The 21,918-nt window shown below is 37.3% G+C and overlaps 1 protein-coding gene across 1 annotated transcript in view; it reads right to left on the bottom strand.

Annotated features, from left to right (window-relative positions):
• Positions 1-977: 977 nt before the first annotated feature.
• Positions 978-21,918, bottom strand: part of PGM2L1 (phosphoglucomutase 2 like 1) — a 58,529-nt gene continuing 37,588 nt past the window's right edge. Inside the window, exons 6-14 of the mRNA XM_058545612.1 lie at positions 12,993-13,186; positions 11,967-12,156; positions 11,552-11,649; positions 10,143-10,323; positions 8,311-8,404; positions 7,866-7,995; positions 7,435-7,624; positions 4,471-4,604; positions 978-2,263 (exon numbers count right to left, since the gene is read on the bottom strand). Of these exons, the coding sequence (XP_058401595.1) occupies positions 2,161-2,263; positions 4,471-4,604; positions 7,435-7,624; positions 7,866-7,995; positions 8,311-8,404; positions 10,143-10,323; positions 11,552-11,649; positions 11,967-12,156; positions 12,993-13,186 (1,314 nt within the window). The 3' untranslated portion in view covers positions 978-2,160. The remainder of the gene's footprint in view (positions 2,264-4,470; positions 4,605-7,434; positions 7,625-7,865; positions 7,996-8,310; positions 8,405-10,142; positions 10,324-11,551; positions 11,650-11,966; positions 12,157-12,992; positions 13,187-21,918) is intronic.

Below are 21,918 nucleotides of genomic sequence, written 5' to 3'. Positions count from 1 at the left end.
TCAAAACTGTTCTCTTTATAATAGAACAATAATCATGACATGGCTTTAGTGATTATGAATGGGCTATCAAATCATTTTAGCTCCACTTTGTTCTTCAGCCACTGAAACGCAGATACTAAAACCAAATATACATATTTTTTATATATACAGCATTGTTCATACCACTTTGTAGAATACAGGCCACTTATTAAATTACAATCTACATTCCTAAAAGCAAATAAAGCAAAAAATTCTACACACTTTTTCTTCAGTGCAAAGCCTCTGAAAACAAACTTATTCAGAAATACGGTGCTCTACATTTAGCTAGCTGTCTATTATCTACAGCCATACAGGATCCAGCTATAAGAAAGTAAGGAAGGAACAAATTAACAATAGTGGCAATACAATAATTTGAAAATTATATTTGGATTATATGAGTTCAACCAAATGTTAGCTGATAGTTGCAACAAATCAAACCATGATTTAATAAATATTCTAATCAGTTCAAATTGTATATTATTATTTTTTAGGAAATAAATTCTCTAGTATGAGTTATCTCCCGTAGGCAATTTGTTTAGAATAATTACACCCAAGGCCCTGTTACTGCTATCTCTTAACTATACCACGTGTTAAGTTTTCTGTGAGCGACATAGGACAGGATACACTTTAAGAGATTCAACAGCACTTCTCTATTAAGTCTTTTTTAGAAGACTGCAAATCAACCAACAGTGACCTTCCACATTTTTTTTTTCCATATTAAAAAAGATAAATAGGGGCCGGCCCCGTGGCTTAGCGGTTAAGCGCGTGCGCTCTGATGCTGGCGGCCCCGGTTCTGATCCCGGGCGCGCACCGACGCACCGCTTCTCCGGTCATGCTGAGGCCGCGTCCCACATACAGCAGCTAGAAGGATGTGCAGCTATGACATACAACCATCTACTGGGGCTTTGGAGGGGAAAAATAAATAAAATTATAAAAAAAAAAAAAAAAAAGATAAATAGTACTCTTGTGATCAGAAATTCTATAGAAGCCAGCAAGGTGTTAGGATAAACTGGACTTCAGTTTTAAAACATGTAGTTTTAGTGTTTCATAACCTAAAATCTGGACGTTTTATTTCTTAGTAAAATTAGCATTACTTCATCTGATAAAGGAATAAATCTACTTATAAAAACGTAGTTCAAAAGTTAGACTTTTAAATAAATTCAGAGCTCCTTTCTCAGTTCAGATTTTTTTCTTTACTCAAAGGCTGTGATAACTGACAATTCTAACATGAAGATCCTTAACTACAGTTACATTGAGCCTGCTTTTAGTAAGATTTTTGTTTACATTCATAAGATTTTAAAATCAGCAAATCTATTTGATACAGACGGAAAGCACCTATATAGTTTGGAAGATTTTCCTTACTGTCTTAAAATTAACTTATTAAATTATATTCAATGCAGGAACACTGTTTCAATTCACCCCATACCTTAAGAAGGCATTAAGAAATCTGACAAGAACAAAGCCATTAGGAGTGTTGCCACTATTGTTTTATGTTCAGTAAACGTCGGAATTTTAAATACATACAATAAATTTACACTGCACCAAGAAAGAGCACCTGAAACAGGTGCTGAAACCACATATTGAAACATCCATTTTAAGCTACAAACGTTAAATACCCTGTTTCAAATACTCTAATTTGTAAGTTAATACCTGTGATGTAACAATGACACTTTTCCACAGTATTCTGGGAGCAGTGCCATTTTCTTGCCAATTTTATGGATTAATTTCCTTAACTAATCTACAATTATATAACATTTATCTGCCTTCTTTTAAAACCATGCTATACACAATTACAAGAATACGGAACTAAGCTTAATCACACTTTAATAAGAACACTCACTTTTGTAATGTTTTGTTTCTGTTAAAGGAAGAATGACGTGTTACTATAATACTTTTAATGTAATGACTTTTGTTCAAGATTATGAAAACATTTGAATCATTTCTCTCTAGACCACTTCATTTCAAATTTAGTGGAATTTCAAACAGTTTGTTTAGTCAGCCAACCAAAAAGAAAGAATATAAAAGAAAAAAGATACTTGGCCAGATAAAATAGAGAGAGAAAACTAACACGAGTTCAACGCATGGAGTTCTTGGTTGTTCTGTTCCATATGCCAGTGCGAAGTAATGATGTACTGGTGGAAACTAAACAGAACGCCAGATCAGTCCATTTTTACTGGGCTCAAGAAAATTCTCAATCAAAGCCTCAATGAGTTTCTCCAATTCCTCTTCTAGTAAGGCAGTGTCACTGAGGAAAAAGATTAATAACAGTTTAGAAATTCTTTATTTTCACAGCCTTAAAATTTGTTAAAATCATTATAACTTTTTAAGAGGGCATATACCTGATGAGATGACTAAACAATTGGTAAACAAAAGAGAAATTCATTCAGTTAAAGCCAAACAAAACAAAACAAGACAAAAGGGGAAAAAATCACACACAAAAAATACCATTATCACAAACTGAAGTTGAACTGCATTAAAAGGAGTTCCTTGGTACCTAATACATGGATGAGTTACAGTATATCTAAAGATTTCTCCTGGGTCAGGCACTTTAATGGCTTAGAACATCAATACCAGGTATTAAGGTAAAATGGCTTGCTGAAATACTTTGAAGAATACCCAGTATAGATATTATGGGGTGATACAGCATATCTTTCAAGTAGCAGAGGGAGGCACGGCTAAAAGAAAGAGATGTTCAGGGCTGGCCCCATGGCATAATGGTTAAGTTCTGCACGTTTTGCTTTGGCGGCCCAGCTTCGTGGGTTCGGATCCCAGGCACAGACCTACACTCATCAGCCACGCTGTGGTGGTGACTCACATATAAAGTAGAGGAAGACTGGCACAGATGTTAGCTCAGGGACAATCTTCCTCAGCAAAGAGAAAAAAGGGGGAGGGGAGGAGAGAAAGAAAATATATATAAAAAAGAAAGAGATGTTTAAAAAATAAATATACACTTACAAATATGCCCTTCAAAGTCATCACCTGATGAGCTGCTGTTGCCCAAAACATTTCTGGGAAAGTCTCTTTTAAACTGCTTTCACAATCATTTTACAAGCTACACAACAAATCAGTTTTTATTACTTTAATAATCATCCTTCATTTTTAACCAAATACAGCATTACCCAATTTGGTTTAAACTTTGTTCTGAATGACTGCAGGAGGTCTTTTTTCCCCCCAAAGGAAATAAAATCTACTTTTAAACTCAAAGATTTAGGGAAATACAAAATAATGTACTTTGGGCTCTGAAGGCAATTTCAAAAAATCGTCTTCACAAAAATATATTGATCAATGACAACATGATAGGAGGTATTACTTTTAATAAGTTTAAACAGCCTTTGAATATGTTTATTCAAGTCAAGTTAATTTAGTCATGATTCATAATCTTAAAAGGAAATAAATTGGGCAGATCAAGTCAAATCATATTAGATGTAGAAAATGAATATTTGGCAATAAACAAATTATTTGTTGATCATTTCCTTATGTTCATCATATAATAGTTAAAGCTCAGAGAGCCTTCCCAGGAATATAAATTCACTAAAATTTAAAAATTCAATTCCCAAATGATGTAGCTGCTTTGAAAAACAGTCTGGCAGTTCCTCAAAAGGTTAAATATAGAACCACCATACAACCTAGCAATTTCACTCCTAGATATATACCCAAGTGAAATGAAAACATACGTCCACACAAAACTTGTACACAAATGTTTGTAGCACCATTATTCATAACAGCCAAAATGTGGAAATGACCCAAATGTCCATCACCTGATAAATGGTTTAAAAAATGTGGTATACTCACATACAATGGAATATTATTGGGCCGTGAAAATAACTTTTTTTAAAAAAAGAATAAAGTACTGATTCATGCTACAACATGGATAAACTCTGAAAACATTATCCTAAGTAAAAGATGCAAGTCACAAAGAACCACTTATTGTATGATTCCATTTACATGAAATGTCCAGAATAAGCAAATCTATAATGACAGATAGTAGATGGGTGGTTGCCTAGCACTAAAAGGGAGGGAAGGAAATGGGAAGTGACTGCTAATGGGGTTTCTTTTTTTTTAAAGATTTTATTTATTTATTTATTTTCCCCCCAAAGCCCCAGTAGATAGTTGTATGTCATAGCTGCACATCCCTCTAGTTGCTGTATGTGGGATGCGGCCTCAGCATGGCTGGAAAAGCGGTGTGCCGGTGTGCGCCCGGGATCCGAACCCGGGCTGCCAGCAGCGGAGCACACGCACTTAACCGCTAAGCCACGGGGCCGGCCCCTGAGGTTTCTTTTTGAGGTGATGAAAATGTTCTAAAATTGATTGTAGTGATGTCTGCACAACTCTGAATATAGTAAAAACCACCGAATTGTATACTCTAAATGGGTGAACTCTATGGTATGTGAATTGTATCTCAATAAAGCTTTTATGTATATATAAATATATATCTTAAAAGTCAATTCTCACCTCTGGTCAGGGGATGCACACATCTCTGCATAATACTTTATCTTTGGTTCTGTCCCACTTGTCCGAAGAGTAGCAACACAGCCATTTTGGAAAGTAAATGTAATCATTTGGCTGCTTTTACTCACAGGCAGCATCTATGCACAATTGTAACAACAGCTTAATTACACCTGGTACCTTTTTCATTTTCAAGAGTTGTAAAATACACTCCACTTAAATGAGGTATCTAAAGTCAAATTCATAGAAACAGAAAGTAGAACAGTGGTCGCCCAGGGCTGGGGGAAGGGGGAAATGGAGAATCGTTTAAAGGGTACAGAGTTTCATTGTAGCAAGATGAAAAAGTTCTGGAGACCTGCACAACAATGTGAATATAGTTAACACTACTGAACTACACACTTAAAAATGGTTAAGATGGTAAATTTTATGTGTTTTTTACCACAAAAATAAAAATATTTAAAACGGAATTATAAAATACAAAAGATTACATACAAAATAATTCATAAATATACCATTTACTGAACAGTTATAGTAGTACGAGCATTTATATACCGTACATACTTGATCTCTGGGCCTCAACAATAATCCTGCAAAGTAAATATTACTGCCAATTTACGGACAAGGCTCAAAGAGAGTAAACGACCGGTGCAAGGTAATCAGCTAAGTGGCAGAGCAAGAAGCTGAAGCCATGTCTGTTTGTATCCAAGTCCAAACTGCCTCTACATGTGCAAAGTGCTTTACAATTTCAAAGCACTTTCACAGACAGTTTATCAATAGTCTTCAAAGCAGGGTGCATCCTAGAGGATACACAAAATAATCCACTGTGGCGCAAAAAAAGCTTTTATATTTCTTACCTAAAAATTAACAAAAGAAAGGAAGTTTTACTGACATTGAATATGGATGAACACTGGTACTCTTCCTAGACCACAGATCAGTCTGTGAAGGTATCTTGAGGGAACTGTGGGGGTTGTACTAGGACAGAGGGGTTGACAGTGGTACCTTCCCTCAGGTATCCTGAGCCTGGTCCTCTCCTTCAGATTCTCTCTCCATCAATGGTACTGCCATACACTAACTGCTTAAGACAGAGACCTTCCTCTCCTCTTTTTCACTCACAGACCATGAACTAGCAAGTTCTGTCTATTCTATCCTTTATTTAACTCAACTTTGTCCAATTCTCTCCATCACTACTGCTACTATATTAAATTCAGGCTCCCATCATCTCTCATCTCGATTACTGAAATAGCGTACTAACTGATCTTCCTGCCTGGAAGTCTGCTCCTCTCTAAACCACCCCCCGTACATGCCGTTCTTCCTCACCCTCCCTACTACAGTTGTAGGGAACCACTTGTGGTTCTTTGAAGGAGAACATGGCTTCTCACCTCCAGACCTAGCACTTGCTGCTCCCTTTGTTCCTGAAACACCCTCTGTTCCTCCTGCATCTGGATAACTCCTACTCATACTCCAGAACTCACAAAAGTCCTCTACAAGGTCTTCCACAGCCCCCCAAATCTGAGTAAGGGTCCTTCCTATCCTCTTTCATGGCACCCTATGCACCCCATGGTGGCACTTAGCATTTTGTAAAGTAATCACTGCTTACTTGCCCATTTCCCCACTAGGCTCCTGAGTGCAGAAACAGTGCCTTTGTCATTGCTGCATCCCCAGTGTGCTTGTGTCTGTAGCACAGAAGGGTTTTGATAAATGCCTGTTGAACACACAGATGTATGGCAATCTGAAGAACAGAGAAGAACGAACTCAGGAAGTCTCTGACACTTACTATGTGACCTTAGGGGATTAATAATATCTATACTACCTGCCTTACAAAATTGTTGTAAGCATTAGTGAAGAACAGATAGAAAAGCACTTTGAATAAGGAATATCATAAACTTTAGAGTTCAGAGGAAAAAGGCATCACACCAAGAACTACTCTAAGCACAGCAATATTAGAGAAATAAAAAGAAGTAAAAAAATTTAGTTCTTCTCTTCAAGTAGGTTACAAAGATAGAAAAATAGAGACACACATACATACACATACACAGAATATCAACAAGTGGGAACCAATATTTATTGACTGGATGAATATACACAAAAGGAATACGGGTAGTATTCTACACAAGAGGCTGCAGATTTCCCAAAATATATTATGCCCCTAGAATCCAGAGATAATAGCATATTTGTAAATGGAAGTTTAGGCTAATAATAATCATAACAGTAACAAAATAAATATGATCAGCAATCTACGGCATTTAAATATTTGTTGAGCAACTACCACGTAGGCAGGAGCTTTGAGACACGTAAACACATATCAGAAATGGATGTGCCAGATACAACATAATGATAACACAGATAGAAAGTGATAAATGATGAGAGGAAGGCACAATATATCATGAAACCTCAGGAGGAAGATATCTGATTATGGGGCCTGGAGGGTATGTGGAGGAGGTGACATTTACCTCAAGTCTTAAATAATCGCTAAAGTGTAGACCTGCAGTAGTAGGAAGAAAAGGTAGACTGAGGAAATAGCTTGAGCAAAAATAGAGAAATTAAAAAAAAATGTACGTATGTAAGAAACTATAAGTTGTTCTGTCTGGCTGGAGGTATAGGGAATAAGGTTGAAAAGGGAAGTTACAAATAGAAATTGGTATAGCTGTGAAATTATAGGGTTTTAGACTTAATTTTCAACATTATTTAGCATCATTACACATTCTCCTTCCCTCCTCCTCTTTCTCTTTCTGTCTCTCTGTCTCTCTCATGCTCTTCCCCACTTCTACATCCCTAGGGGGAAGCATACACTTGGCGAGTGATAAGGACAGGCTCCGAGTCAGAGAGCCAGTTAGTGGACTTACAACTGCCCTGGAGAAAAACAATGGATCTCGGTTTCAAGAAACTCTCAGGCTGGAACTTCCACTACTTTCCCATAATATGAATTATTACAAATTGTTAAAAACTTTAAAAAAAAAAACAGGTACTTACTGATTTCTTATTAGGCTGGCTGCTGTCATATCCAGTGGTAATGTCCCGTATATGCAATATAGCAAACGTCCCACAAAATTTTGGATATTCTTTTGGAGAATCAAAATTGCGAAGCCTTTCAAATATACTTTTGATGGTAGGTGGATCATAACACAAGAAATATGAGGTTTTTGAAATATGATAACCATATCTGCACAAAGATTTAAAGTGTTAAAATCAGATCTCAGGTAACTCTTTAGAAAAGTATATATTAAAGTTAAGCCTCTTATGGTATTATGTAGAAAGTGGGAGTCCTTAATTCCTTAAGTACCAGACAATTTTGGTACTTTTTCAAAAGGACTGACTGTTTCTCAAAAACAAATTTAGAAAGCTAAAAGTAGGACAAAAAAATAAAAAATTTAGCATGTGAAATTCATAGCAATAAAGCTTACTTTTCATAAATCTTAATCAGTTGCTGTTTCAATGTTATATTCATGGTTTCCAGGTAAGAGGCCATCTCAGCAACAACAACGGCTGCGCTCACTCCATCTTTATCCAAAACCGAAGTTCCACACAGAAAACCTGAGAATTAAAAAATGTCTTTAAAAAAGAGGAAAATTTAAGCCTATAATAATTTCAATAGTTGGACATATCTTGAGAAGGACCAATGAATTTAAAAGCCTAGTAATAAATGAAACCCATTGATATTGAAGGTATTTAGGGGACGTTTAAGGGTCTTTTTTTTTTCCTGATAAGAAATGCGTCTACACATTTCTGAGTTCTCTGTGGTTTTTTACAACTCAAAATGCAGAAGATAAAAATTCCTCTTTATAAAATCACTACATTTAAAAAAATGCTCTCATTCAAACTTCAAATATTTTAATATTTACTACATACCAATAGACTCTTCAAATGCAAAAAGGACTTCTTTCCCATTTTCCAGGAGGTCTTTTATCCTACTTCCAATCCATTTAAAACCTGGTAATGTTTCCTGAAACGCAGAGCAGACCACTCTAGTTAAGTGACTCTCTCAAAAATACATATTAGAGAAAAGCTTGTCTATAAATGCACACAACACTCTCATAGAAATCTTCTGTGATGGTCTTCAGTCCACAAGATTTACATAGTGGTAAACATATAGCCATAAAGTACACGGATACACACACCACCACGACTGATGACCTACTATGTATTGAGCACCGTAATAGGCGATTTACACCAAATATAATCCAATATTTATAAGTGGTGATGCATACAGCCACAAAGTAACATAAATACACACAGTATTATGATCGCCTCCCATTTATCAAGCACTGTAACAAGTTCTTTACATCACTATCTTTTTTTAATGCTCACAACAACTGTTGCTGAAACAAGAGGTTCAGTAATTTGCCCAAAATTATGCTGCATATAAGAGATGGAGCCAGGATTCAATTACACTGCTTCTCAGAAACTGTCCTTTAAGCTGTGTTATAAGCACTAACATAAGAGTAGCTATGAAGGTTGTGATTTAGTCCCCCTGAATAATCAAAGGCCATAAAGCTTTTTAATGACGCACTTTCAACATTATCACAACATATGCTTGAACCAAGTGTACCTTACCATGACACTATGGCCTAAATAAAACCATCGAGAATGTTACTAAGTCCCTCTTTGGTAATTAGATTTGAGGACTTTCCATCTGATGAGCTACTGTTCACTTTAAAGACACGAACTGTTTTAGAGCCCACAGAAAGCATGTGATACACACTGACTCTAGAGCTCACTGTTACTAATTTAAGATTCCTAATTCACCACTCAACCTCCTCACTAGGAAAAAATAGATAAATAAAAGCCAAAAACCTCTGCTGCCCCCCAACCCCCAACAACAAATACAAGGAAACAAATTTATAACATTGGTCTTTAGAATCATGTTCTTTTTTCTCTTTTGTGCTCATTATACATTTTTCTTGCCATAGATATAAAAGAGGAAAATGTTAACATTACCGTAATTCAGAATCTTAGGCTTAATAAATTTCAATTTCTTCTGTTTTGCTACTCTTATTTTAGAAAACCTGAGACTGAAAGTTCTACTTCATTAAGACAGGCACCATTTTTCTTTCATTCAGCAAATTAGTGTTAAGACCTGTAGCTTGACTGTGGCTCAAGAACAATGCCCAGAGGTGACATTTTCACCGATATTTGGCAAAGACGGCAGAGGAAAAGCACCTTAATTGACATTAGACCCAGTAGCTGTAAGAATGGTCAAGTTAACTGCCTGAGGCTCACAAAGGTTAATGATCTGTGCTAAGAGAGAGTCATTACTTGTTTTTTGGATGTAGAATCATTTGGTCTTAATTTTCAATTTAGAAGACTACTTAAAGTTTCTTAAGACTGAACTTGAAGAGCCTAAACAAGTGGTTGATGACACCATACAATTTTTTGGAGTGGAGTGTATGTTACTGATGAGGTCATTAGGAGTCAGATTTCTCAGTATGAAAACCAGATATTGTTGTATGGAATAATAAGCATTAATGCAATTTTTAAAGAACACCTTATCTTAGTTTCAGAAATTCACATACTGGATGAATTTGTCTCAAGGTGTCTAAACTATAAGCAAGTGTTAACAGAATCAGAAAAAAAGGGGAAATTATAAATGAAATCAATAAAAGTCAGTTTTGGTGAGGAGATGGCTTTAATTTATAGAAATAGGTTTAGAAAAGTAGCACACAGATATTAACTATTCTTACTTCAAAATGAAATCCTTCTTTAAGTGCAATTGCCTTCAAAATTTTGGAAGAGACTGTGGTGGCTAACATATAAATGTTCTTCACATCAGCATTTCTTGATTTATTTTTCTTCCAGCAATCAAACATCCACCACCCAAACAAAGCCGCCAACTCATTCCCTGTGAAAACTTTCCAATGACCACTGTAGAGAGAATGAAAATTCAAGTCAAGACCTTCTAACTTCCCATGAAAACTTCTTGACCCTAAGACCTAAAAATTACCATCCCGCACATAGGAAACCCCAGAAACTACTCAATGAGATTTCTGAGAAAGTATTTACTGGGGCTGGCCCCGTGGCTTAGCGGTTAAGTGCGTGCGCTCTGCTACTGGCGGCCCAGGTTCAGAATCTGGGTGCGCACCAACGCACCGCTTGCCCAGCCATGCTGAGGCAGCGTCCCACACACACCAACTAGAGGGATGTGCAACTATGACATACAACTATCTACTGGGGCTTTGAGGACAAAAGGGGGAAGAAAAAGGAGGAAGGTTGGCAATAGATGTTAGCTCAGGGCCGGTCTTCCTCACAAAAAGAGGAGGATTGGCATGGATGTTAGCTCAGGGCTGATCTTCCTCACAAAAAAAAAAAAAAAGAAAACATTTACTACTGCTTTTCTTACCCACCAGGGGTGAGGTTAGGGTAGGAATGGTAACAATGTCTTTTGAAAAATTATTACATTACTTTTATTCTCCTAATGAGAAAAAAGTTATAGTATGATGTCCTTTCTATGTAAGGACATTTGTCACAACATTATAATGCCAAAAATACATAGCAACCCAAAGGACCAAGATTAGGAAATGACTACATTGATAAAGCAATCTGTTGGGATATTATGCCATTTCAAAAATTAATATTTAAAACAATATTTATGGATAGGGAAAAATGCTCACAGTACAACATTAAGTAGAAAATAATCAAGATATAAAATCAGGGCCAGCCCCAGTGGCCTAGTGGTTAAGTTCGGCATGCTCCACTTCAGCAGCCTGGGGTTCGGTTCCCGGGCACAGATCTAAACCACTTGTCAGTGGCCAAGCTGTGGAAGCAGCCCACATACAAAATACAGGAAGGTTGCCAACAGATGTCAGCTCAGGGCAAATCTTCCTCAGCAAAAAAAAAAAAAAAAAAAAAGATATAAAACCATATCTAGTATTATCACAATTTTATAAAAACAAATATATCTTAAATATTTGAGCAGAAAAAACACAGAAAGGAAACGTCAAAATATCAACCTACGTGGTTATCTCTGGATAGCGGGGCTTACAGGAGATTTATTTTCGTACTTTTTTTAATATTTCCAACAAGCCTGTTAAGACTTAAACCAAAACTGCTTTTCAAAGTTTAAGCTTTTAATCAAATAGCAGGTTCTACTTACTTCTCCTGAAGTTCTGCCACTGCCAGTCGGTCTGCATCAGGATCTGTGGCTAGCACTATCCGAGCATTTTCTTTCTCTGCCAGTCTCAAAGAAAGTTCCTGAAACAGTGACCCAAAAACCTGGATTGTATTGGAAATGTTAAATTCAATGTTAATACTCCTAAATGTAGGCACTACGTTAGTGATACGAATTTTAGAAGGAATATAGTTTAGCTAAGTTTTAAAATAAGCCTAGAAGTAGGGATATCCACCATAGAGATTTCAAACAAAACAGAATATATGGCTCCAATATAATTTAAAAGATGTAAACGAAAGTGGTTTCTGCTTCTATAAGTAATCTCGGAATTGTCAATCAGTTCGATCTAGTCAATGAAGTTTAAAATACTACTAATAATTTAAATATAGAAAAAAAATACCAGCACAGATTCTCCTTCTTCAGGATTTGGGCATTTAACGGTTGAAAAGTCTGGATCAGGATCTTTTTGTTCTGGTACTGGAATTGGAGGCTTAAAACCAAACACTTGAAAAGCCAACTGCACATAGTCATGTCCAACCCCATGAAAAGATGTATGTACAAATTTCAAGGTGGTCTTTGAGTTTAATTCCCTGTAAAGGAAATAGTCATTCAATCAATATCATAACATTCATCACTTGTGATATAGTTAAAATAAGCTAGAGAAAAAGCTATAATAAATTTTGTAGGATAGGGAAAATATATTCAGCAAGCCAGGATGCTCTCTAGCAATAGTGTTAGCTATTTATGGAATAGTTATGGAAATAGGTAAGAAAACATCAAATTTTAGAGGAAATTTCCTGATCTTATATAGAGGGAATGCATATATTTATAATTTTTAATAGCTTTATTGAGAGGTAATTAATATACTATACAATTCATCCATTTAAAGTGTACAATTCAATGGCTTTCACGATATTCACAGAGTTATTCAATCATAATCATAGTTAATTTTAGAACATTCTCATTACCCCAAAAAGAAACTCCATACCCAATAGCCACCCGCTGCCTAACCCTCCCATTCCTCCTAGCCACAGGCAACCACTAACATACTTTCTGTCTCTACAGATTCGCCTGCTCTGGACATTTCATATAAATGGAACCATACAATACGTGGTCCTTTGTGACTGGCTTCTTTCACTTAACATACATAATGTTTTCAAGGCTCATCCATGGTGTACTATCTATCAGTATTTCATTTCTTTTTACTGCTGAACAATATTTCATTGTATGGATATACCACATTTTATTTATCCATTCATCAATTGATGGATATTTGGGTTATTTCCACTTTTTGTCTATTATGAATAGTATTATGTAGCTATAATTTTAATATAATGAATAGTCAACACATTTTTATTCCTATTCCTTTCCTTTATTTGTTAATCTTATTCTAAGGTAATACTATCCTATATTCCTACTTGGATACCTGTGAAAACAGATCTTTTTCAGATCTTCCATGTATCTCCTGCAAATGTCCTGCAGAGGATCTCTCTTCAGTGGGCTAGTATTCACTAAATTTTCATTCCAGGAACCAGTCCAGGGTTCCACACATTCTTCTATACATTTCAGAATCTCTTTATCATGAGGAGATATGATCTGAGCACCATTTTCCCAATAAACCTAGATGATAGGTAAATACAGCTATAAATACTTGAAATGTTGGCCAGATATTTTCTTAGTTACAGTAGAGATATTTGACTTTATAAAGAAAGCATATCAAGAAGAAAATGTCAACATGAGACTAACTTAATAAACACCAAAGGATATTGATGGTAATGATTCCACAGAGACTCCAATAAAATGATCACGTATTATTTTCTCTTTTAGAAGTATACTTGAATAACAATACAAGTAAAATATATCAGGGCATCGTTATGACAGCATTATAATACAAATATACCTTAGATATATATACCCTTAGATCTATAACTATATACTACAGATAATCTAAGAAACCATGGAATATCCATAAAACGTGATACTATAAAATTTAAGCATTATAAAGTGGTTCTGTTATATGATAAAGAAGAAAATCATTTTTCAGTTATAAATTAAAGTAGAATTTATGTCACACCAACTAAAGTCTATATCAGGAAAGACAATTAACATGTTAATTATTCCATCTACATTTCAGTATATGTATTTTCAGTATTTAATTAAAATACATTTCATTAAGTTGTCAGTTTGTCAAGCAGCTCGATCAACGAGACATTAGGAAGAGCTAACAAAAAAATCAAGAAAACGTATTTCTATAATTCACAGGATCTCAAACAAAGTTAAAAGGGACTCTGCTTAGAGAATATCTACACAGGCATACCTTGTTTTAGTGCGCTTTGCTTTATTGCACTCCACAGATATTGCACTTTTTACAAATTGAAGGTTTGTGGTTAACCCTGTGTATAAGCAAGTCTACCAGCGCCATTTTTGTAACAGCATTTGCTCACTTCATCTCTCCATGTCACATTTCGGTAATTCTCGCAATCTTTCAAATTTTTTCATTATTATTATATTATTATGGTGATCTGCGATCAGTGATCTTTGATGTTACTATTGTAATTGTTTTGGGATGCCACAAATCATGCCCACATAAGATGGTGACCTTAATCGATAAATGTTTTGGGTTTTCTGACTGCTCCGTCGACTGGCCCTTCTCCCATCTCTTTCCCTCTCCTTGGGCCTCCCTATACCCTGAGACACAACATTATTGAAATTAGGCCAATTAATGACCCTACAGTGGTCTTTAAGTTTTCAAGTGAAAGGAAGAGTTGCACGTCTCTCACTTTAAACCAAAAGCTAGAAATGATTAAGCTTAGTGAAGAAGGCACGTCAAAAGCCAGGATAGGCCAAAAGCTAGGCCTCTTGCGCCAAATAGTCAGTCAAGTTGTGGCAAAGGAAAAGTTATTGAAAGAAATTAAAAGTGCTGCTCCAGTGAACACACAATTGATAAGAAAGTGAAACAGTCTTATTGCTGATATGGAGAAAGTTTTAGTGGTCTAGATAGAAGATCAAACCAGCCACAACATTCCCTTAAGGCAAAGCCTAATCCAGAGAAAGACCCTAACTCTCGTCAATTCTGTGAAGGCTGAGAGAGGTGAGGAAGCTGCAGAAGAAAAGTTTGAAGCTAGCAGAGGTTGATTCATGAGGTTTAAGGAAAGAAGCCATCTCCATAAGATAAAAGTGCAAGGTGAAGCATTAAGTGCTAATGTAGAAGCTGCAACAAGTTATCCAGAAGATCTAGCTAAGATAATTAATGAAGGTGGCTACACTAAACAACAGATTTTCAATGTAGGTGAAACAGCCTTCTATTGGAAGAAGATGCCATCTAGGACTTTCATAGCTAGAGAGGAGAAGTCAATGCCTGGCCTCAAAGCTTTAAACAACAGGTTGACTCTTTGGTTAGGGGCTAATGCAGCTGGTGACTTTAAGTTGAAGCCAACGCTCATTTACCATTCCAAAAATCCTAGGGCCCTTAAGTATGATGCTCTAACTACTCTGCCTGTGCTCTATAAATGGAACAACAAAGCCTGGATGATAGCACATCTGTTTATAACATGATTTACTGAATATTTTAAGCCCACTATTGAGACCTACTGCTCAGAAAAAAAGATCCCTTTCAAAATATTACTGCTATGGGGCTGGCTCGGTGGCACAAGCAGTTAGGTGCGTGTGCTCTGCTTCGGCTGCCCAGGGTTTGCGGGTTTGGATTCCAGGCGTGCACTGACGCACTGCTTGTCAAGCCATGCTGTGGCAGCGTCCCATATGAAGTAGAGGAAGATGGGCATGGATGTTAGCTCAGGGCCAATCTTCCTCAGCGAAAAAAAAAAAAAGAGAATTGGCATTGGAGTTAGCTCAGGGCTGATCTTCCTCACAAAAAAAAAGAGGAGGATTGGCACCAGATGTTAGCTCAGGGCTGATCTTCCTCACACACACACACACACAAAATATATATATATATATATAAAACTGCTGATTGACAATGACCTGGTCACCCAAGAGCTCTGATGGAGATGTACAATGAAATGAATGTTGTTCATGCCTGCTAACAGAACATCCATTCAGCAGCCCATGGATCAAGAAGTAATTTCAACTTTCAAGTCTTATTATTTTTAAGAAATACATTTCGTAAGGCTATAGCTGCCATAGACAGTGATTCCTCTGATGGATCTGGGCAAAGTAAATTGAAAATCTGGAAAGGAGTCACCATTCTAGATGCCATTAAGAACATTCATGATTCATGTGAAGAGGATGAAATATCAACATTAACAGAAGTCTGGAAGAAGTGGATTCCAACCCTGATGGATGACTTTGAGGGGTTCAAGACTTCAGTGGAGGAAGTAACTGCAGATGTGGTGGAAACAGCAAGAGAACTAGACTTAAGAGTAGAGCCTAAAGATGTGACTGAATTGCTTCAATCTCATCATAAGACTTATGAGGAGCTGCTTCTTATGGATGAGCAAAAAAAGTGGTTTTTGAGATAGAATCTGCTCCTGGTGAAGATGCTGTGAAGACTGTTGAAATGATAACAAAGGATTCAGGATACTACATAAACTTAGTTGAGAAAGCAGTGGCAGGGTTTGAGACGACTGACGCCAATTTTGAAAGAAGTCCCACTGTGGGTAAAATGCTATCAAACAGCATCGCATGCTACAGAGAAATCATTTGCAAAAGGAAGAGTCAACCAATGCAGCAAACTTCATGATTATCTTAAGAAACTGCCACAGCCACCCCAACCTTCAGCAACTACCACCCGGATCACTCAGCAGCCATCAACATCGAGGCAAGACCCTCCACCAGCAAAAAGATTACAACTTGCTGAAGGTTCAGATGATGGTTAGCATTTTTTAGCAATACAGGATTTTTTAAATTAAGGTATGTACTTTTTTTTAGACATAATGTCATTGCACATTTAACAGACTACACTATAGTGTAAACATAACTTTTACATGCACTGGGAAACCAAAAAATTCATGTGACCTGCTTTATTGCAATATTTGCTTTATTGTGGTGGTCTAGAACTGAACCTGCAATGTCTCTGAGGTATGCCTGGACTGACTGCTACCACGTATATGACATGAATCCCTTCTATTGCATCCTGAGTGAAAGAATACATTTGAATATGTACTAAGCTCTGTTGCCAAGCAATATGGTAGACCAGATGACCTCAAAATTCTCACTCTATAAACAACTCAAAATACTAGATAAAGGAGAAAAGGTATTATCTAAAATGCATAGCTTAGTTCACAAGAAGGAAAGGGAAAACTCCAGGCAGTGGAAAAAAAGAAAAGAATTGAAAACCAGAGTGATAAGGCTGATGCTGTGGCTGTCTGGGATTTGGGAACTGTCCGTTTTTCTGGTTCTTGAGTTGTTATGCCCACGTGGAAAGCAGGAAATTGGAAATGAGACTCCACCCCCCGCAAGTGGGAATACAGACTAGAGAAAGTTCTGCCCACTATTATAGAAGGATGATGTGGAAGGATGTCTGTTTCTTCTTGCGTTCTGGGTTACTAAAAAAAAAATTCAATTCTAAATTAACACAGAAATTGCTCCCAGTTAATGAAACTCCTGAGGTTACCACAGAGATTAAAAAAGCAACAACTGCTCTGAAGTGATGCTCCCACATTCCAAGCCACAGAAAAGATTCTATCCATAGGCCCTGAAAGCTTACCGTGAAAATTTATAAAACACGAGGAAAATGTCCTGGCCTTGCTTTCTGCCCACTTCTTCTTGCCTTGTATGCAGACGTGATGCCTAGAGGTACAGCAACCATTACATGATGGCCATGCTCAAAGGAAAGGCCAAAAAAAACTGGAGAGATGCCAGGCCCAACAACACTGAGCTACAGAACCATGCTAGCTGCCACCTATCTCTGGACTTTTTGTTATGTGAGAAAAATAAACTCCTATCAGCTTAAGGCATTTTTGTGGGTTTTCTAAACCTGCAGCAGAAAGTATCCCTACCTGATACAGTAGCAGAAAAATCCATGCAAGGAAATATACCCAGGAATAAACTTTAAAAGAAAAGCGCAAGATCTATTAAAAAAAATCTTTGAAATGTTTCTAAAGGATCTAAAAGAAGTCTTGAAAGAACAGAAAGCTACATCTTGTCCATGAATAAGGAGAGTCAATAACATAATAAAAATATTTAAGCTTCCTAATCTATAAATGAAATATGATACCAATAAAAATGCCAAAATAACTTGTTTCCAAATGGAAAAAATACCATAATACCACACACAGAAAAATATCATAAATAAAGTGAAAATGTAAATGATAATATGGGGGAAAATATCTGCAAAACAGATGACCAAGAACTACTTTTTACATATAAAGAGTTCCCATAAATCAATAAGAAATAGAGCAACAACCCAAAAGAAAAATGAGCAACACCTTTAACAGACTTCTCAGGAAAGGAAACACAAATATCTTGGAGGTTCATGAAAAGATGCTCAACCTCACTCATAAGACAGGTGCAGATTAAACATAATAATATTCCACCTATCTGATTGGCAAAGATCAAAAAGTCTGATAATACAATAATGGAAGGTGTGGGATAAAGACCTTCATATACTGTTGGTGAGAGTATCAATTGGTACAACCAACTTGAATAGAGAATGACAAATTTTCTTTCATATTCCCTTTGACTCAGAAGTTTCACCTCACAGAAATTTATCCTATAGCTCAGCAGTGCATAGAAATATAATGTGAACCACAAATGCAAGCCACTTAACGTAATTTAAAATTTTCTAGTAGGCACATTAAAAAAGATAAAAATAAACAGGTGAAATTAATTATAATATACTTTATATAATCCAACATACCCAAAATATTATCATTTCAACATAAAACAAATACAAAATTATTGAAACATTTTACTCTTTTTTTGTACTAAGTCTTCTAAATCTGGTATGTATTTTATACTTATAGCACATCTCAATTCAGATTAGTTATATTTTAAGTATTCAACAGCCATAAGTGGCTATTTCCATAGTGGCTACCATACTGGACAGTTCAGCTATAGATGATATGAAGAAAAACAATAGCTAACATTTATTGAGCACTTATTGGAGCCAGACACTATACCAGGCATTTTACATGCATTATCTCCCTTAGTTGTCACTCTCACTCTATGATGTTAGTTCTATTATCCCCAGTTTGCAGATGGGGAACTAAAGCACACAGAAATTAAGTAACTTGTCTGACGTCACAAACCTTCTGAGTGGCAGAGGTAGTTTTCAAACCCAGCTCATAGTCTTAACCCCTATTCTATACTGACTCTATAAACCTACTTGCACATATGAACAAAGATATATGTAGAAGAACATTCATTGTAGCACTGTTTATAAGTAGCAGATCAGAAAGAAATGTAATGTTCATCAACAGAGGATAGGTTAAATAAATTAGGATTTATCTATATAGGTTTTTAAAGATGAATGAGGGAAACCTATCTATCCACCTATCGATCAGTCGAGAGAATGATCTCTAAGACTGTTTCATGCTGTTATGTGAAAAAAGCAAGGTGCAGAACACTGTACGTGGTGTCCTACCATTTTGGTAAAAAAAACGAGGGAGTGACAAATACATATACGGTTCCACATGCATAGACTATCTCTGGAAGGAAACTAAAACCGGAAATAATATTTGCTTCTGAAAAAGGGTACTGGGTGAAAGGGATGGGAGAGAGACTCTTTACTGTTTAACTTTTTATGCTGTTTAACTTTTTTACCTTTTACTTTGTGCTTATATTTTAAGGAAAAAAAATCTTTGAGGGTCTACTATGTGACAAATATGTTCAACAGCAATGATATCAAAACAGACTAAGTCCCTCCACCCACAAGCTTATATTAGGAACAGGGGCATGGAGGGTCAAACAAACAAGTCAATAAACAAGCAAGGTAATTCATCATACAGAAAGCAGACAGAGTGATAAGTTCTGTGAAGGAAATAAACAAGACGATGAGAAAGTCATTGAGGGAAGCCACTTCAGATAAGGTGGTCAGGGAAGGTCTCTTCAAGGAAGCAACATCTGGGCAGGAACATGAAGGATGAAAATAAGCAAGTCTGCAAGATTTGGGGAAGAGCAATCCAAGCAGAAGAAAAAGCAATTACAAAGGCTCAGAGGTGGGAAAGGTCTTGGTATACTGAGAACTGGAAGAACAGAGGGGAGTGGGAATGTGACCGGAATGTAGCGAGCACAGGAGAGGAATGAATGCAACAAGGTTGAAGAGGTAGGCAGGAGACAGAGTCCTGTAAGCCCCAAGGTAAGGAGTTTGGATTTTATTCAAAGAATGAGAAGGCATTGAAGAATTTTAAGCAGAAAAGCAACATGACCTGTTTATATTTAAAAGTTCATTTGGCCATGTGGTGGAGAATGGACTGCAAGATAGAACAATGGACACAGGGAAGAGACCAGCTAGGATGCTGTAGTTCAGACCAAAGACAGCAATGCTTTATGGTGGAGGTAGAAGACATGGGCAGAAGTAAACATATTCAACATATATTTTAGATGCAGAATTTGTAGAACCTGTTAGTGGATTAAATGTGAGGAGTGAAGGAAAAGGAGTAATCAAGAATGATTTTTGGTTTTTGTTTGGGTGGGTGGTAGTGTCAATTTACAGAGGGGGAAGACTGGGGAAGGAACGTATTTGGGGGTGTATGTGGCAGGTTGTGGGGGGAATCAAGACCTCTGTTCTAGGGGCAGGGCCAGTGGCATAGTGGTTAAGTTCACGCGTTCCGCTCTGGAGGCCTGGGGTTTGCCAGTTCGGATCCTGGGCACAGACCTACTCACTGCTCACTGCTCATCAAGCCATGCTGAGGCAGCATCCCATATAGAAGAGCTACAACTCTACAACTATGATACACAACTATGCACTGGGGCTTTGGGGAGAAAAGGGAAAAAAGAGGAAGATTGGCAACAGATATTAGCAATCTTCCTCCAAAAAAAAAATTGCTTTCCTCCTAAAAAGGAGAATAAAGTAACTTTAAAAAAAAAAAAAAGGACCTCTGTTCTAGAGATGCTAATTTTGAAATGTCTGTTAGACATCTCAATGGATATCAGGTAGGCAGCTGGATATAGGATTGTGCTGCTCAGAGGAGAGATTTGGGTTCTTAGCTCTCTCTGACAGTTGACCTCTTCCTCCTTGCAACTCTCTTGTCCCTCTGGTTTTTATGACACCAATCTCTTCTGGTCTTTCTCCTAACTAGAGTTAGGAGAGTTAGCACTTCTTTCTCCCTTCCCTTAAAGTTAATCCCCTTTGGACCTTGTTTTCTACTATACACTGTCTCTGGGCTGCTCATCCAAATAAAGGACTTTCAAATACTCTTATATGCTTTAATATGTATGGTGACCCCAAAATCTATAACTTCAGCCCAGATTTCTCCCCTGAGCAATAGATCTATATATCCAACTGCCTACAGGACATTGCTACCTGGTTGACTCACAAACCTCTCTAACTTAAAATGTCCCAGACCGAACTAATCATGCTTCTTCCCTGCCTCTGTGAATGGTAACACTATCCACTTAGCTGGCCAGGGCCAAAATCTTAGATTAGTATTAAATCTTCTTTTTCCTGGTAAAACAGAGCTCAGTGTACCTGGAGACCTCCCGCACAAGACAAAAAACAAAATATAAGATCATGGACTCGGGCAGGCCCCGTGGCTTAGCGGTTAAGTGCGCGTGCTCCACTGCTGGCGGCCCGGGTTCGGATCCCGGGCGCGCACCGACACACCGCTTCTCCGGCCATGCTGAGGCCGCGTCCCACGTACAGCAACTAAAAGGATGTGCATCTATGACATACAACTATCTACTGGGGCTTTGGGGGAAAAAAATAAATAAATAAAATTAAAAAAAAAAAAAAAGATCATGGACTCATCACCCAGGAGCCCTAAACATTGGCTCAATACTGTGCTATGTAGCTTCTGTTTGCCCCTCCAGAGCCATTCTTCACTCTTTTCCACCCTGCTTTCTGCCACACAGGCTGACACATCAAATGGATCCTGTGGCCAGTGGGGAGCCCCTGTAGACGGTTGGAGGGAGAGGAGAGTGAGGTCAAGGTAGTATTCCTCTGGCTCTCTTCCTGCAAACCCCTACTCATTCTTCAAGTTCTTGGTACAATACGACTCTATTTCTGAAATGGTAGAGAGGATGGATTTGGGATAGGATGGGAAAATCAAGGGCAGTAAGATATCATAAGTAAAAAGACCAATGCAGGGCCGGCCCCGTGGCTTAGTGGTTAAGTGAGCGTGCTCCACTGCTGGCGACCCGGGTTCGGATCCCGGGCTCGCACCCACAAGCTGCTTCTCTGGCCATGCTGAGGCCGCGTCCCACATACAGCAACTAGAAGGATGTGCAGCTAT

Source organism: Diceros bicornis, chromosome 7 (assembly GCF_020826845.1).
Source record: "Diceros bicornis minor isolate mBicDic1 chromosome 7, mDicBic1.mat.cur, whole genome shotgun sequence".
NCBI classification, from domain to species: domain Eukaryota; kingdom Metazoa; phylum Chordata; class Mammalia; order Perissodactyla; family Rhinocerotidae; genus Diceros; species Diceros bicornis.
Note: the sequence above shows the minus strand (reverse complement) of the source record. Positions and strands in the feature narration are given on the sequence as shown.